The following is an 18365-nucleotide window of genomic DNA, read 5'->3' as shown; positions in this document are numbered from 1 at the left end:
GCCAGTCACTGCATGTTATAATGTCACAGCGCATGGAATTTTGTTGCGATGTTGTAATCTTATGTGGCGCAGTGACCCCCAAGGCCTGAATGCATCTGGAAGTCCTGGCCTATAGTGATGAGGCTGGAAATGCAGCGTGTGATGACAGAATGAAGAAGACTGGACGGCTGATAACAAGTCAGCTGGAGATCTGAGTGGTGTGGTGAGGTATTAGGTTTTTTATGTGAGGTTTTTTTGTTTTTTACCATTCGCTGGACCTAAATGGTTAGCTAAAATGGCGGCTTGACATTTTTTTTTGCAAGCTGAATTCTTGTCGAACAGTGAATTTCAGGAAATTTGATCCTCTAATCTCTAAATAACTGTTGTCTGAAAGCACATTTTATTACTGTAATAGCTTTTACTCCCAACCCCCACCTTCATACATACTGTATGTCCAATTCAACATGCCCAATCTCTTTATACCATGACATCCAAAATAAGAGGACTGTCGCGAGGCCCTCTTCTAGGTGATTACCTTGTCCCGCTTTATCCAACTTTAATATACATTGCCAGCCTAAGTCATTGTCAAACTTAAAGCGGGCTTTACACACTGCGATATCGGTCCCGATATCGCTAGTGTGGGTACCCACCCCCATCTGTTGCGCGACATGGGCAAATCGTTGTCCGTGCCGCACAACATTGTCCAGACCCGTCACACTACTTACCTGCTCGACGACGTCGCTGTGACCGGCGAACCACCTCCTTTCTAAGGCGGCCGTCCGTGCGGCATCACAGCGACGTCACTGAGCGGCCGCCCAATAGCAGCGGAGGGGCGGAGCTGAGCGGGACGTAACATTCCGCCCACCTCCTTCCTTCCGCATAGTAGCCAAGAGGCAGGTAAGGAGAGCTTCCTCGTTCCTGCGGTGTCACACGGAGCGATGTGTGCTGCCGCAGGAACGAGGAACAACATCGTTACTGCTGCAGTAACGATTTTTGAGAATGGACCCCCATGTCACCGATGAGCAATTTTGCACGTTTTTGCAACGATGCAAAATCGCTCATCGGTGTCACACGCAACGGCATCGCTAATGCGGCCGGATGTGCGTCACCAATTCCGTGACCCCAACGAGTTCGCATTAGCGATGTCGTAGCGTGTAAAGCCCCCTTAAGAGTTTTCTTGTATCTAACAATCTCAGCAGTTCACCAAAACTGAAAGGAATTTATTAAGACTGCTGATTCTCCCTGGTGTAAGAGGCAGAAAAACTATGAAAAGTTAATTATGTCTAATAAATGTAATTCATATTAGGCTGTCCATATGCCACAAATTTAAATGTAAGTCAAATATAAATTGTAATAAATCAGACAGGGCCACTATTGGCCATGCCTCTTCCAAATAAGCCCCATACATTTCTCAAAAAGAAGATAGAATGGTTAAAGGAGTGGTTCACCCGTTTTCATTACTAGCCACATCGATATTATATTGAGAAACAAGGTTTCTCACAAATACCTTGTATTTTCAATAGTGCCTGTGAGCGGCGCTATTCCAGTTCACTCACCCCCTTCACGCGATGTCACGTCAACTGATGCGGGCCCTCTTCCTGAGTGACTGGTCTGTGGGCGGCGTTTCATAGCTCATCACAACCCAGCATCACAGCCCAGCATCTCCCTGCTCTCCCCTCCATCACTGCAGAGCACGCAAGCAGGAGCAATGCTGGGCTGTGACGAGCGGTGAAATACCACCCACAGCCCAGTCTGCCACAGAGACTGGGGCTGGCCGCGGTGATGTCAGGTCAACAGGACGTTGACGTGACATGACTGGACATCAGAAGTCACGGAGCCCAGGGGTCAGGCGATGGGGAAGAGCGGACCGTAATAGCGTCAGTCACAGGCACTATTGGCAACACAAGGTATTTGAGAGAAAACTTGTTTCTCAATATAATATATATGTGGCCAGTAATGAAAAGGAGTGAACCCCCTCTTTAAGAATGAAAAATGTGTAAAACATTTTATTATCAAAAAAATGGTATAAATGCTTTGTAACCTCCTCCCCACCCCCATTGAGTTAGTATCAGAACCTTCAAATTTTATTTGAACGGAATTTTGAGCTCTGTGTAATTACATCATATCTACATTTTCTGCAACCGGTATGCCTTTTTTATCCGTAAAGAGATTGTAATAAACTATATACCGTAACTACAACATTTGAATTACCATAAGATACGGTACCAATAACTTACGTCAGCTTGTATATTATATATAAGCTACGTAATTCATAAAGTCTTGTGTCATTCCTACAGTTTAGAATTTATTACACTTTTTTTATTTTTCTGTACATATAGACCTCTCCCGGACTGAGAAGAAAGAGAGCAAATGTCCCACCCCTGGGTGTGATGGCACAGGTCATGTAACTGGCTTATATCCCCATCATCGGAGTTTATCAGGTTGCCCACACAAAGACAGGGTACCACCAGAAAGTAAGTTGTGCTATATACATGTGTTACATGTGTTAAATAAGTATATATATACTATATGTATGTATGTATATATATAATATATATATATATATATATATATATATATATGTATATATATATATATATATATATATATATATATATATATATATATATATACACACAGTACAGACCAAAGGTTTGGACACACCTTCTCATTCAAAGAGTTTTCTTTATTTTCATGACTCTAAAAATTGTAGATTCACATTAAAGACATCAAAACTGTGAATGAAAACATGTGGAATGAAATACTTAAAAAGGTGTGAAACAACGGAAAATATGTCTTATATTCTAGGTTCTTCAAAGTAGCCACCTTTTGCTTTGATTACTGCTTTGCACACTTTTGGCATTCTCTTGATAAGCTTCAAGCGGTAGTCACCGGAAATGGTTTCCAACAGTCTTGAAGGAGTTCCCAGAGATGCTTAGCACTTGTTGTCCCTTTTGCCTTCACTCTGCGGTCCAGCTCAGCACAAACCATCTCGATTGGGTTCAGGTCTGGTGACTGTGGAGGCCAGGTCATCTGGCATAGCATCCCATCACTCTCCTTCTTAGTCAAATAGCCGTTACACAGCCTGGAGGTGTGTTTGAGGTCATTGTCCTGTTGAAAAATAATTGATGGTCCAACTAAACGCAAACCGGATGGAATAGCATGCCGCTGCAAGATGCTGTGGTAGGCATGCTGGTTCTGTATGCCTTCAATTTTGAATAAATCCCCAACAGTGTCACCAGCAAAGCTCCCCCACACCATCACACCTCCTCCTCCATGCTTGACGGTGGGAACCAGGCATGTAGAGTCCATCCGTTCACCTTTTCTACAAAGACACGGTGGTTGGATTCAAAGATCTCAAATTTGGACTCATCACTCCAAAGCGCAGATTTCCACTGGTCTAATGTCCATTCCTTGTGTTCTTTAGCCCAAACAAGTCTCTTCTGCTTGTTGCCTGTCCTTAGCAGTGGTTTCCTAGCAGCTATTTTACCATGAAGATCTGCTGCACAAAGTCTCCTCTTAATAGTTGTTCTAGAGATGAGAAGGTGTGTCCAAACGTTCGGTCTGTACTGTATATATATATATATATACATATATATATATATATATATATATATATGCTGTATATATATAATGACAATAAGAATGTGCATTTTGTATTGTGAATCTTTTAAATTAAATAGGCCAAGTGTGCAAAATCTTAGAGAAAGTAGGTGTGAACGAAAAAAGTGTATATACATTACTGTATGGCTTATAATAAGTGTTCCCCAAGAATAATAATAGTACTTTATATTGCGCCAACTTATTCCACAGCACTGTACAATACAAAGGGGAAAGTTACAGACAATATCACACATTAGAGCGTAAGGGGTACTTTGCACGTTGCGACATCGCTAGTATCGGCAAAGAATGTATTTGCAGTATATACTGTATTTCATTGTTGTATTTAGTTTGAAAATGCTTTATATTCCATATGCAAATGAGGGGGCTTGCTTTGATTAACCCTTCCCATGACCTAGAGCTAGAGTTTGTTACACCATTATTACACCACCCTCCTGACTCTGACAGCACATGCTTGTGTGACGTCCTGGCCGGGTCAGGTAGTCACAAATAGGGCCCCGCACTATACCCTTCCCTCACAGGTGACATCAGCCAACCTTAAAACCCTAGTCATCTCCCTCGGGGCTTGATAGACACACCAGGGGGCGGAACCAGGCGGTTGAAAGACACCCACCTAGGAGTTTTAGACAGCCCGAAGGCGAAGAAAGTAAACAGTTCAAACAGATCCGTTGTAGAGTTCGAGGAGAGTGGAGGTCAGGCCTGTGTCTCAGGCCTGAAGGCAAACTGACAGGTACCAGGGTAGGAGCCCTGGTGCCTTTGGCTAGGAGGCGGTCTCTATCTGCAGGAGCCGTGAAGACGGCTCGGTGGATCAGAGTTGGACTGGGACAGGGTTGTAGCCCGCCGGTACCGACCCAGGGAACCGACTCGGAAACCGGAGCACACAGGGGGGTCTCAGACCCTAAAGCTAGGTCCAGAAGCGACTGGAACTGGTTAATTAACTGATTGCGGCCAGGTCTAGAGGTCTTGTCCCACCCAAAGTCCCAATTGAAGGCAACAGCCTACCGAGGGGGATAAAAGGCCACCGCCACAGCTCAGAGATCCCACGGGCCAGCGTCTGCGGGCAAGGGCTCCTTAGGCCACATCCAGCCAGGAGCGGACTCCTGAAGTTGCAGGCACAGGCAGTCCACCGTTCTAAAACAGGTGGAGAAAGACAGAGACCACTTGCCGGGTGGGGGAACCAGAACGCAGCCGACTGCGGGCACTGACCACTATCACCATGGTTTACCAGAGACTCGTGTGTTTTCTTAATAGTGAGTACACCAGCACCCTGCGGTCGCCCATCTCCCTGCACCACCAAACCCCAACGGGTCCCGGGGCCACCATCCCTGCCCACGGAGGGGTTAACAACTTGCTGCACAACATTTTCCCCGAGTGCCCCGTAACTGCAGCGGTGGTGTCCAATATCACCACATACCGTGGGTGGCGTCACGAACCTAGTACGGCCCAGCCCATACATATACATCCACCAAAAACCCCTTTTCATTCAGAGTGTCCGTGGGATCCCCCGGGTCCGGAGACCCTCGAGCCACCCGAGGACCTGAGGGCGGCACACCCTGAAACTTTGGCATCACGAACAGTATACTTACCCATCCACTTACCTTGTGGAACTGCGCCTTCTATTGAAGTCAGCGGTGATCCATTGAAAAATTTCCAGAAACCGCCATCTTGCCGCCATCTTTTGGTGCGAAGATTCCCGCCCAGGGTTTTCTTCCCCGCTAAAAGGGCGCAAAAGATGAAGCCCCGCCCCCTGGGAACACGGCCGGAAGTCGCAAAACAAAACTTACCGGACAGAAAGAGGAGTGCCAGGAAAAGACCAAGGGGGGGAGCGGGTAAAAATTCTGCGACATGTGACCGAGCAGATAAAGAGCAGGGACTCCAGGACCCTGCCACCCTTCTGGTTCCTGGACCCGGTGAGAGCAACATGGCCGACTCGTCCAACAAGCCCGGAGTGCAGGAGCTCGTGCCCGGGACTGCGGCGTGGGTAGAAGCCCAGACTGCATGGATGTGTCGCTAGATCCAGGCGCAGGTGCGCTTTATGCTGGAGCGGTGGATGGCCGAGATGGAGGAGTTGGCTGTGGCCGTGCGGGCACGCGAAGTGGAGGCAACCTTAGAGGAGTGGGTAAGCGACCCACGCCCCTATGTCCCCGATGGACCGGCCAATCAGGCTGAGGGACCCGGTCTGCCCCTGCCCTCTATATTGCCTCTCTCGCCATCCGTAACGGTTGTTGCTGACCCCCCACTCGGTCCGCTGCCAACAATACTGGCAGTGGAGTCTGTCCCACTGGCCCGCGAGGACCAGCCCGAGGAAGCCGCCAACTGTTAGCCCGACACCGCCCCGGCACCGATCCTGGCTCCACGTATCATCCGCACCCGGAAGGTGCCCCGACTTGCTCAAGACCCGTTACCGCCCCGGAAGAGGCTGCGCCTGAGACAACAACGGCTCCGGCAGTCCGCCCGGCCAAGGTGGAGCTGATCCCTGACTGGAAGCCAGCCCATCGGGCAAAGCTGGCCACTCCCAGACTCCCGACCTCGGCTGAGGTGCAGCGGAAATGTGCCTGCGGGGCAGCCGTACAAGCCACGTCACAGCGGGGCCCTCTACTGCTGAAGGTGCCAGTCGTAGCCGGCACAGAGGTGCTCCAGCTAGCTCGGCCCCCGCGCAGGTCTCTTTCGAGCAGGCCACAGACGCTCCATATTGGGAGCGGCAGCAGCGCCAGCTGGCCCGGGAAATCGCAGCCCGTGAAAAGAGGAAAGCGGAAGTCCTATCCAGAACCACGCAGGAAAAGGACAATCTTAGGAACGCCACCTACCGGGTGAGGGGCCCGACATATGAAGGCCAGGTCCGGCACTTTGACCCCCGATGAGGATGGGGTTTCATCTTCGAGCCTGGCCTGGAGGCCGAGATTTTTGTGTCCCGGAGGGACGTGTACCCGCATCTTCCTATCGGCCATCCCGACCGGGACTTGGAACCAGGAGAGCTGGTGACGTATACCCGGCACTGCGGAGAGAGGGGGTGGTTTACCCTGGATGTCCGGAGGAGGGTAGCCCGAAGTGCCCCACAGCGCAGCCACCCCTCTCCGCCTCCCTCCAGCCCTGAATATGAAGAGTATTAAGTGGCAGCGGTTCCCGGCTACCTTTCTGCAAGTCCCCGTTGGGACCCTGTCGATGTTTCCGTTGTTTTATTATCTGTTCATACAAAAAGACATGGTTGAGAACTTGCAGGCCAACCCAAAAACTATTGGGTCTTGTAAATAGCCCCAGACCACCCTTTTCATCATCCTGCAGTCTCCGGAGAGGCTGGTTGGAGAAAGGGCCTGCGGCAGAGTAGGCCAAGGTCCCGTCACCACGGAAACCGGTGACTACCCTCCGGGCCAGGGGTCCCCTGGACGTGGGGCCTCTGAGAGAGACTGCCGGGTAAGGAACTTATTACCCGGCCCGTGTGGGCAACAACCGGACCCGAACCCGTTTCCTGGACTGGGGAAAAAGGGGTGCTGACCTGGTTTTTAAAGTCAGCATCAGGGCGAGGTTTGCTTGGGTGGGTTAAAGTGAAAAGGACCCGGTCCATCCCGTCCCAGTTAATAAAAATGTTTTATGCAACGTTTAAGTAACCTGCCTCCCGTTAAGGGAAGAAACAAAAGCATTCAAACTCTGTAAATATGTTATTATAATTGTAGATGTTCTAAAATCTTTTTATCTTTTCCAGTTAAACAAAATAAACTGGTGGTGGTCGGACAACCCGCAGACGGTCTGTGTTTAACCAAGAAGGAGTGTGACGCCCTGGCCGGGCCAGCTAGTCACAAATAGGGCCCCACACTACACCCTTCCCTCACAGGTGACATCAGCCAACCTTAAAACCCTAGTCATCTCCATCGGGGCTTGATAGACACACCAGGAGGCGGAACCAGGCGGTTGGAAGATGCCCACCTAGGAGTTTTAGACAGCCCGAGGGCGGAGAATGTAAACAGTTCAAACAGATCAGTTGTAGAGTTCGAGGAGAGTGGAGGTCAGGCCTGTGTCTCAGTCCTAAAGGCAAACTGACAGGTACCAGGGTAGGAGCCCTGGTGCTTTTGGCTAGGAGGCAGACGGTGGTCTCCGTCTGCAGGAGCCAGGAAGATGGCTCGGTGGAACCGAGGTGGACCGGGACAGGGTAGTAGCCTGCCGGTACCGACCCGGGGAACCGACTCGGAAACCGGAGCACACAGCTTCAGACCCTGAAGCTAGGTCCAGAAGCGATTCAAACTGGTTAATTAACTGATTGTGGCCAGGACTAGAGGTCCTGTCCAACCCAAAGTCCCGATTGAAGGCAACAGCCTACCGAGGGGGATAAAAGGCCACCGCCATGGCTCGCAGATTCCACGGGCCAGCGTCTGCGGTCAAGGGCTCCTTAGGCCACATCCAGCCGGGAGCTGACTCCTGAAGTTGCAAGCATAGTTGCAACCATTCTAAAACAGGTGCAGGAGAAAGACAGAGACCACCAGCCGGGTGGGGGAACCAGAACGCAGCCGGCTGCGGGCACCGACCACCATCACATTAGTTTACCAGAGACTCGTGTGTTTTCTTAATAGTGAGTACACCAGCACCCTGCGGTCGTCCATCTCCCTGCACTACCAAACCCCAACGGGTCCCGTGGCCACCATCCCTGCCCACGGAGGATTAACAACTTGCTGCACAACATCTTCCCCGGGTGCCCCGTAACTGCAGCAGTGGTGTCCAATATCACCACATGGATGGCGTCACGAACCTAGTACGGCACAGCCCATACATATACATCCACCAAAACCCCCTTTTCATTCAGAGTGTCCACGGGATCCCCCGGGTCCGGAAACCCTCGAGCCACCCACCGGAAGGTCCGGACCCGAGCAGCGGCAGGCTGCTGGCACGGAGGCGGCACACCCTGAAACTTTGGCGTCATGAACAGTATACTTACCCATCCACTTACCTTGTGGTGGCGGCACACATGGCTAGAGCAAGAGCTGTGCGAACCCTAACCATTTTGATGTGTGTGAACAATGACTGTGAAGGAGACAGCAGCCTGCACACAGTATCGGGTCGGGCCCTTTCATCATAGATTGCTGGCAGTTGAACTGTAGTGAGTGAATTCAGAGAGGATCAGATATGCGCTCCTGCTGTGTTCAGTGCATCAAGGAATAAATCATCAGAGCTGACATTGACTTATCCTGTGCATGCAGAGAAGACAGGAAGAGCATGAAACGGATCGCTCCTCCTCAATGAAGTTGCTTGCTACACTTCTGGGTGTAGCAAGTGGCAGCTACTGACAGAAAACAACAGTGAAAGGAGGGGACCACCCTCACATTGTGTGCATAAAGTGATTAACTGAGTGCTCTCCGCTATGCAGAGCAAGTCATGGGATCAGGCGGATTGACGGATAAACCAGGGAGAATGTTTATGTACAGGGAATAACAAACACAAGCTGCCGGTAAGAGTAAGGGGGGGGGGGGTAAAGAAGTAAACGTGGGAAAACAACCCACAGTACAAAAGTATACTGACCAGGTCGCCACAACTAGAACTACATACACTATAGATTTAACAGCAGTACAGCAATATGTATATATTCAACATTAAACAAACCTGCTCTGTCCTCTATCCTAACTGGTCTCCCCTAAAGGGACAGTGCGGCTACCTCACTCTGACTACGGAAGCCTAATATAGTTCCCTAACCACCGCACCCAGGCGTACACTCGTGGCACTGTCCGCAGGATCGATTTGACCTGACGCTGGATGATGTGGTGGTGCGCATTTGACAGGTAGGACGAGGCTGGACTTTTCTTCCCTCTCACCACCGGGCAGCTGGCCTCATCCATGTGAGGTCTTCTCATAGGCCAGATACCGACTCTCTCAGACGTGCCTGCCTCTAGGCCTCTCAGAACACTCTCTCTCTCTTCCTGCTTCTTTTTCCCGCACATTCACACCGGGGCAGACCAAACAAACAGAAAACAGCAGAGGAGACGTGGTCCATTCCAGTGTTGTCTGCTGGAGAGCCCCATCCCTGGCTGTACTCCCCTACATGCACACCACTGACTCCTCCATAGGGCTGCTTCTCACTTGCGAGTTTCTCACAGTAGAGCAATGCGAGAAAAACTCGCATTGGAATCGGACACATGTTAGTAAATGATTCAGGTCTCATCTGCGATTTTTTTCTCAGTCCAAATCGGACTGAGAAAAAAATTGCAGCATGCTGCTTTTTTGCGAGTTTCTACTGCGAGTATCTCCAATGCAAGTTTATGGGAGCGTGTAAAAAATCAGATGTCACGGGACGGCACTCACACCATCCTAGTGTCATCCGATTTTCAAAATACATTTCTCGCATGTTTCCTAAAACACTGGAAACGAGTGATGTCTCACAATGTCTGTCAATCACTATTCTCTGTCAGTCGGTCTCGCCCTCTCGGTCTCTATTCTCTCTGTGTCGGTCACTATCTCTGTCCCTCACTCTCTGTCCATGTCGGTCTATCCCTCTCCACCCCTCTCTCATATTCACCGATCCCCGATCTCCGGTGCGGCGCTGCACGGCGTTCACACTGCTCCGGCGGCTTCTCCTCTTTTGAAAAAGCCGGCCGCTCATTAAACAATCTCGTATTCCCTGCTTTCCCCGCCCACAGGCGCCTATGATTGGTTGCAGTGAGACACGCCCCCACGCTGAGTGACAGGTGTCTCACTGCAACCAATCACAGGAGCCGGTGGGCGTGTCTATACTGTGCAGTGAAATAATTAATTAAATAATTTAAAAAAACGGCGTGCAGTCCCCCCAATTTTAATACCAGCCAGATAAAGCCATACGGCTGAAGGCTGGTATTCTCAGGATGGGGAGCTCCACGTTATGGGGAGCCCCACAGACTAACAATATCAGTCAGCAGCCGCCCAGAATTTCCGCATACATTAGATGCGACAGTTCTGGGACTGTACCCGGCTCTTCCCGATTTGCCCTGGTGCGTTGGCAAATCAGGGTAATAAGGAGTTAATGGCAGCCCATAGCTGCCACTAAATCCTAGATTAATCATGTCAGGCGTCTATGAGACACCTTCCATGATTAATCTGTAAGTGACAGTAAATAAACACACACACCCGAAAAAATAATTTATTAGAAATAAAAAACACTAACAAATTCCCTCATCACCAATTTAATAAGCCCCAAAAAGCCCTCCATGTCCGGCGTAATCCACGGACCTCCAGCGTCGCTTCCAGCTCTGCTGCATGAAGGTGACCGGAGCTGCAGAAGACACCGCCGCTCCTGACAGCTCCACTCAGCAACTGAAGACAGCCGAGCGATCAGCTGAGCTGTCACTGAGGTTACCCGGTGGCCGCGGGTAACCTCATTGACAGCTCAGCTGATCGCGCTACTCACCTCAGTTGCTGCGTGGAGCTGACAGGAGCGGCGGTGTATTCTGCTGCTCCTGTCACCTTCATGCAGCAGAGCTGGATGCGACGCTGGAGGTCCGTGGATTACGCCGGACATGGAGGGCTTTTTGGGGCTTATTAAATTGGTGATGAGGGAATTTGTTAGTGTTTTTTATTTCTAATAAATGATTTTTTCGGGTGTGTGTGTTTATTTACTGTAACTTACAGATTAATCATAGAAGGTATCTCGTGGAGACGCCTGACATGATTAATCTAGGATTTAGTGGCAGCTATGGGCTGCCATTAACTCCTTATTACCCCGATTTGCCAGCGCACCAGGGCAAATCGGGAAGAGCCGGGTACAGTCCCAGAACTGTCGCATCTAATGTATGCGGCAATTTTAAATTATTTAATTAATTATTTCACTGCACAGTATAGACACGCCCACCGGCTGCTGTGATTGGTTGCAGTGAGACACCTGTCACTCAGCGTGGGGGCGTGTCTCACTGCAACCAATCATAGGCACCTGTGGGCGGGGAAAGCAGGGAAGACGAGATTGTTTAATGAGCCGCCGGCTTTTTCAAAATAGTAAAAGCCGCCGGAGCAGTGTGAACGCCGTGCAGCGCCGCGCCGGGGATCGGGGATCGGGGTGAGTATGAGAGAGGGCTGCTAACTTCAGTCACTCAGGGGATTAGCGGTCACTGGTGAATCCTTCATGGGTGACCGCTAATCAGGACGCGGCACAGACAGAGCCGCAGCATGACAATGAAGTTGGGTGAAGTTCACCCGAGTTCATTCTGATTGTGCGGCTCTGTCTGTGTCTGCTGTCACCTGCCATTCAGGTCTCCTACATGGCTGTCTGTGTCTGCTGTCAGTGGCCATGTAGCAGAGCTGAATGGCAGATGACATAGTAAAAAATACGCATTACACACGCATTACACACGCATTACACACGCTAGTAAAATCATTATTTTATTCAGAAAAAGCATCGCACTTGCGTTGCACTCGGACCTAACGTGAACTAAAATCAGCCGAGTTTTTTTCAGCCCAGTCGGACTGATTTTACTCGCATAGATGTGTTTCCAGCCATAGTCAGTGTGCATGGGCACTGTCATGTTTGGAGTTCGAGTATTGCTCGCTATGGACATGCCTACGCTGTCAATCAGAGCCACAAAACTGCTCAGTATGTAAATTGAGGAGGGAAGATGTAATGCTGCACCAACTATTTGGCCACTTCAATGGTGCACCAAATCCCCTTCATTTGCATATAAAGCATTCTCAAACTAATTCCAACAATGGAGTGTATACTGCTAATATGATTTTTATAGGGGCTCAGTGCCCTATATAACAGTTTATTTTGCACTTCAGAGGTGACCGACTACTATTAAATATTTATATTAATCATATCTTGAATTTTATTGCAATTAATATACTGATCTCTCTCTTTTCCTTCTTTTATTTTTCCTTCTACTCAGTTCTTGCCATGCATGAAAATGTTCTTAAGTGCCCGACACCAGGTTGCACCGGGAGAGGCCACGTAAACAGCAACAGGAATTCTCACAGAAGGTAGGCACAGCGTCGCTGGAACTGCTACAGACGGACATTTCTACTACAGCAGCACTTTCTGGTAGTCCCATTTGAATTGAAGCGATGACAGCTGGTGCTTACTTTGCTTTCTTAAACTACTGAATAGTTTCCGTTTGTCATATAACAAGATCAAGAAATGTGTGATCTAGGGATTTTTTTTGGCACAAAGCAAAAACTTTTTCCTGACTGTTGCCCTTCACGTAGACTGCAATGTGTGTTTCTCTTTATTTTTTACTTTAACAAGAGCACATACTTGGTGACCATTCAAGATATTTCTCTGTTCAATGTAATGACTTAATGACAGTGGTAAACTACTAGAATTAATGAGATGAATGCATCGGTTTTCAACAGTTTTTCTTCACAAAGTCAAAACTTATTTTTCAACTTTCTGCTTTTTTTTTACTTTACTGTTACCAAAGTGGTTGGAAAATGGCTGTGGATGTCGATGTAAATAGGTTTCAAGCCAAATTCATGAATGGAAAATCCCTCCAGTAGCAATAATGGAGAAATAGTGAAAAAACAGCTTAAAGGCCGCTTTACATGCAACGACATCACTAACGAGATGTCACTGGGGTCATGGAATCCGTGACGCACATCTGGCCTCGTTAGCGACGTCATTGCGTGTGACACGTACGAGCGACCGCTAACGATCTCACTTACCTCAAATATCGTTGATCGTTGACACATTGTTCATTTTCCAAATGTCGCTGATCTTCTGGGACACAGGTTGTTCATCGTTCCTGAGGCAGCACACATCGCTACGTGTGACACCCCGGGAACAACGAACAACAGCGTTCCTGCGTCCTCCGGCAACGAGGTGGGAGTGACGTTAATGCGGCAGCTCTCCGTCCCTCTGCTTCTATTGGTTGCCTGCTGTGTGACGTCGCTGTGACGCCGCACAAACCACCCCCTTAGAAAAGAGGTTGTTCGCCGGTCACAGCGACGTCGTTAGTAAGGTATGTGCGTGTGACGCATACCACCGATATTATTCGCCACGGGCAGCAATTTGCCTGTGATGCACAAACGACGGGGGTGGGTGCGATTGCTAGCGACATCGCTAGAGATGTCGCAGTGTATAAAGCGACCTTATGGCTATGTGCACACTGCAGTTTTGTAGTAACTACAAAAATGCACCCTGTGACCTAAAAAAGTATAAAAAAAGCATGTGTTTTGATGCGTTTTGATGCTTTTTGGTGTGTTTTTTGACCATGTAAGTTTTTATGCATTATTTTATCTCAATGGGTGAAAAACATAGGGAAAAATGCAAAAATAATTGACACGCTGCAATTTTGTGGTCAACACAAAAATGCAGCCAAAAAAAGCAACGTGCACATGACCAGCGGAGGGAGGATTCTCCGGTCGTGATGTTTGTGTAACCAAACCCCTTATCCTCTAAGAATAAACACACGGACTGCATGCGACTTGGTTCAAATGGCCACAGCAGCCTTTTATTGCCTATCGTTTTACAAACTAGCACCTTAGGGACGCCGTCCAACGGGCGACCCAAAACAACCACATAAAGGTAACAATAGACAATAACATTTACAATACCCCCCGGGGTAGGCCCAGTCCACTAACTGCTACTCCCCCTGTCCCCGGACGCAACACACCGACCCAGAGACGAGGTGCCAATCACCCACGGATTGACACCCCACACTTTGGCAGAACCCCGTGCCTGCCACATCCCGGAACCGAGAGCCACCATACCAAGACAATGACTCCCGGTCCAGCCACCAATCACTTCCAAACCTCTGGACCAGACCTACCCCACCCGCTGCTGTGACAAATAGCATCCCAACTACCCAAAAAAAACAAAAAAAAAAACAAAACAAAAACAAAAACAAACAAAACATCCCCCACATAACAACACAAAGGGAGGGTGGGCGGGGATCGTTCGGCGTCCGGAAACAGAAGAGGAGGTAACTCTTCCCTCTCCCGGACTAACCCTTTCCCTACTCCTCCTCTTCCTCCCAGGCTAAGACCATCCCCAAATGCCATATTAGGCATACCTCAAACTGTCCCTATTAACCCCATCACTCCCTACCTCCCCCTTTGTTATGTCGCCCCTCCCCCCAAGTGGGGTCCGTGGCTTTCTTAGCAAATCTGAAATCTCATAGACTTTACTGAGGAAGGAAAAGCATGCAGTTTGTGGTGACTAAAAGGTCACCACAAACTGCACCAAAAACGCATCAAAAACTGCAGTGTGCACATGGGGCCTTAAGGGTTGTGCTTACAGAATATTTTTCAGATTGCCAAAACCATCTTTTTTTCAAGCAAAAGACTTTCAGTAATTGTTCCTTTCCTACCAAGTTTTTTTATGGGCTTTTTTCTTAATTTTCTTGCTTTTCCAACTTTTTCAAGAATTTAACCCACCAATTTTTTTTTACATTTTTTCAGACTTTTTTGTGCCCCTATTTTCGATAATTTTTGGATGCTTTTTGAATTCCATTAAAAAATGATAAAACCTATAGCAATCTTAAAACACTGAGAAAACGCTCAAAAAGACGCTCAAAATCTTGAGAGCCTGAGGAGCTTTTTAGACTTTCGATTCCCTTGTAATATAGGTATAGAGTATCCTCCTAGCCAATGTCGCCTGAGAATTGTCAGGTGACTTCTTTTAACCGCTTGGCGTTTCGGAAACCTGAAAAGACTGAATATATGAACAACAAATGTTCTTTACATAAGAATGAATATGTTTATTCCTTTGATCGTTTCCTGGATACATTTCAGGTTGTTTTTGGAGTGGACTAAATCTTACTGAAAAAAACGTGAACATACCGACAGACACCGTTATATCTAAAGGGGCTACAAAATGATCAAGTGTGCATGATGTTTGGTAAATTTGGCTAAAATTACATTTGTGTAGCCAGAAGCAAAACTGATTGAAAACAGTTCTCTGATTATACATTACCTCTATTTTCGTTTCTAAATCAGTTAGAATTACAGAAAGTAATATAGGGCAAAATAGATGGCCATAAGCAGTGGCATAACTAGAGTTTGATAATCCCTGGTGCAAATTTTGGACTTGTGCCCCCATCCCCACATTTGACCAGATGTATATATATGTACAGTATGTATACATTTAGGGGTACTTTACACGCTGCGACATCGCTAACGATTTATCATCGGGGTCACGGTGTTTGTGACGCACATACGGCGTCGTTAGCGCCATCGCAGCGTGTAACACGTACAAGCGACCTTAAACGATCGCAAAAGAGACAAAAATCGTTGGTTTTGGAGAGATTGTCCAAACACCAAAAATCGTTGTCTCGTACGTAGCGATGTTGTTCCTCATTCCTGCGGCATCACACATTGCTATGTGTGACACCGCAGGAGCGACGAACATCTCCTTATCTGCGTCCACCATCAATGAGGAAGGAAGAAGGTGGGCGGGATGTTACATCCCGCTCATCTCCGCCCCTCCTCTGCTATTGAGCGGCCGCTTAGTGACGTCGCTATGACTCCGAACGCACCTCCCCCTTGAGGGAGGGATTGTTCGGCGGTCACAGCGACGTCGCTGACAAGGTATGTGCGTGTGACGCTACCATAGCGTTAATGTTCGCTACGGCAGCGATCACCACATATCACTGGAACGACGGGGGCGGGTGCTATCGCACTCAACATCGCTAGCAATCGCTAGCTATGTCGCAGCGTGTAAAGCGGCCTTTAGTGTTCTAAATCCTATAAAGACATATGAGTTGCCTTCCCCCCCATTATGTAGTAATGTCCCCCATCCTGGCCTCCTTCCTGGTAAATATGTCCTTCATCCAGGTAAATGTCCCTCATCCTGGGCTACTTCCTGGTAAATATGTCCCCCATCCTGGTATATATGTCTTACATCCTGTTATGTCCTCATCCTAGTAAATATGTCCCCTATCCTGGTATACATGTCTCCCATTCTTGTGTATACTGTCCCCTTCCTGGTATATATGTTCTTCTCCTGTGCCCCTCCTGTTGAATACTGTCCCCCTCTTGGTATATACTGTCATCCTCCTGGTATATTCTGTTCCTCTCCTTTCGGCCTTGGATGCACATCCAGCTGAAGCATGGGTTGGGGTGGGCGGGCCCCCTGCATCCAGGGCCCGGTCGTAGTCGCGATCCCTGCGACCGCGATTATTCCGCTGCTAGCCATAAGAATTACATCAGGTGGGTCCACAGATTCTTCTACTGCAGAGTATGTTAGCAGAATTGAAATATTTATCATATAAGATAGGTAAGAATGTTGATGGCTTTCTTTGTGGTTGCTCGGCCATTACATGCGCCAAATTTATTAAAGTATCACATGTTTCATAAATATGAAGGATAAGAAAACTTCCATCAAAAACTCTTATCCCAATTTTTACCCTCTTCTTCGCCCTCTACTAGATTTTCACTTTTTTTGTGTCTTTTTGAAAAAGTCACAATTTGGAAACTTGGTTTCCAGGTCATTTACATATCTAACGACACATATATTCACACCAAACTTTCTAAAGAGGCAAGAGCAGCAGCACAAAATAGCAGAAAGTCCCAAATGTTTGCACAAATACAGCATATGCCAAAATTTGCCACTTTTGATGCCAAAAAAGGGGCGATAACAAGTTAACAAGTTTTAATACATCTATCCTTATGTGTCTTTATTGGACCATTCAGTGGTTGTCAAGTTAGTCACAGTCTTTAAACAAGTCCTTGAAAAGGTGGAGAGATAGATAAATAGATAGATAGATAGATAGAGGGATAGATAGATAGATAGATAGAGGGATAGATAGAGGGATAGATAGCTAATGGATGGATAGATAGAGGGATAGATAGATAAATAGATAGATATAGATAGATAGATAGATAGATAGATAGATAGATAGATAGATAGATAGATAGAGGGATAGATAGATAGATAGATAGATAATGGATGGATAGATAGAGGGATAGATAGATAAATAGATAGATATAGATAGATAGACAGATACACTGCCAATTTTGCAAGTTTTCCCACCTTCAAAGAATAGAGACGTTTTTAATTTTTATCGTAGGTACACTTCAACTGTGACAGACAGAATCCACTGAAATATCCAATCACATTGTATGACTTTTTTAAATAACTTATTTGCATTTTATTGCATAAAATATGTATTTGATACAACAGAAAAACAAAACTTAATATTTAGTAGAAAACTTTGTTTGCAAATACAGAGGTCAGGCATTTCCTGTAGTTCTTGACCAAGTTTGCACACTCTGCAGCATTTTTGGGATTTTGACCCACTCCTCCATACAGATCTTCTCCAGATCTTTCAGGTTTCGGGGATGTCGTGGCAGCATTGAGTTTCAGCTCCCGACAAAGTTTTTCTTTTGGGTTAAGGTTGGAGACTGGCTAGGCCACTCCAGGACCTTGAAATGCTTCTTACGGAGCAAGTGTTGAGTTGCCTTGGCTACAAAATTCAGGTTATTGTCATACTGAAAGATCCAGCCATACCCCTCTTTAATGCTTTTACTCAGGGAAGGAGGTTGTTGGTCAAAATCTCGTGATACATGACCCCATCCATCCTCCCTTCAATACTGTGCAGTTACCCTGTCCTCATTGCAAAAAAGCACCCTCAAAGTATGATGTTTCCACCCCCATGCTTCATGGTTGGGACAGTGTTCTTGGGGTTGTATTAATCCTAATTTTTCTCCAAACATTGCGAGTGGCGTTCATACAAAAAAGTTTTATTTTGGTCTCATGTGACCATATGACTTTCTCCCATGCCTCCTGTGGATCATCTGGATGTTAATAGGGGAGCTACAAACGGGCCTGGACATGTGCTGACGTGATCAAGGGGACCTTGCATGTTCTGCATGATCTTAATCTCTGA

The 18365-nt window shown here is 47.5% G+C and overlaps 1 protein-coding gene across 10 annotated transcripts in view; it reads left to right on the top strand.

Moving 5' to 3' along the window:
* Window positions 1-18365, top strand: part of MYT1L (myelin transcription factor 1 like) — a 746199-nt gene that overhangs the window by 599523 nt on the left and 128311 nt on the right. For all 10 annotated transcript variants that reach the window (XM_075341068.1, XM_075341066.1, XM_075341065.1 and 7 more), the window contains 2 exons: window positions 2319-2453; window positions 12429-12519. In XM_075341068.1, coding sequence (XP_075197183.1) covers window positions 2319-2453; window positions 12429-12519 — 226 coding nt within the window. The remainder of the gene's footprint in view (window positions 1-2318; window positions 2454-12428; window positions 12520-18365) is intronic.

This window comes from Anomaloglossus baeobatrachus, chromosome 3, assembly GCF_048569485.1.
Source record: "Anomaloglossus baeobatrachus isolate aAnoBae1 chromosome 3, aAnoBae1.hap1, whole genome shotgun sequence".
NCBI classification, from domain to species: Eukaryota; Metazoa; Chordata; class Amphibia; order Anura; family Aromobatidae; genus Anomaloglossus; species Anomaloglossus baeobatrachus.
Note: the sequence above shows the minus strand (reverse complement) of the source record. Positions and strands in the feature narration are given on the sequence as shown.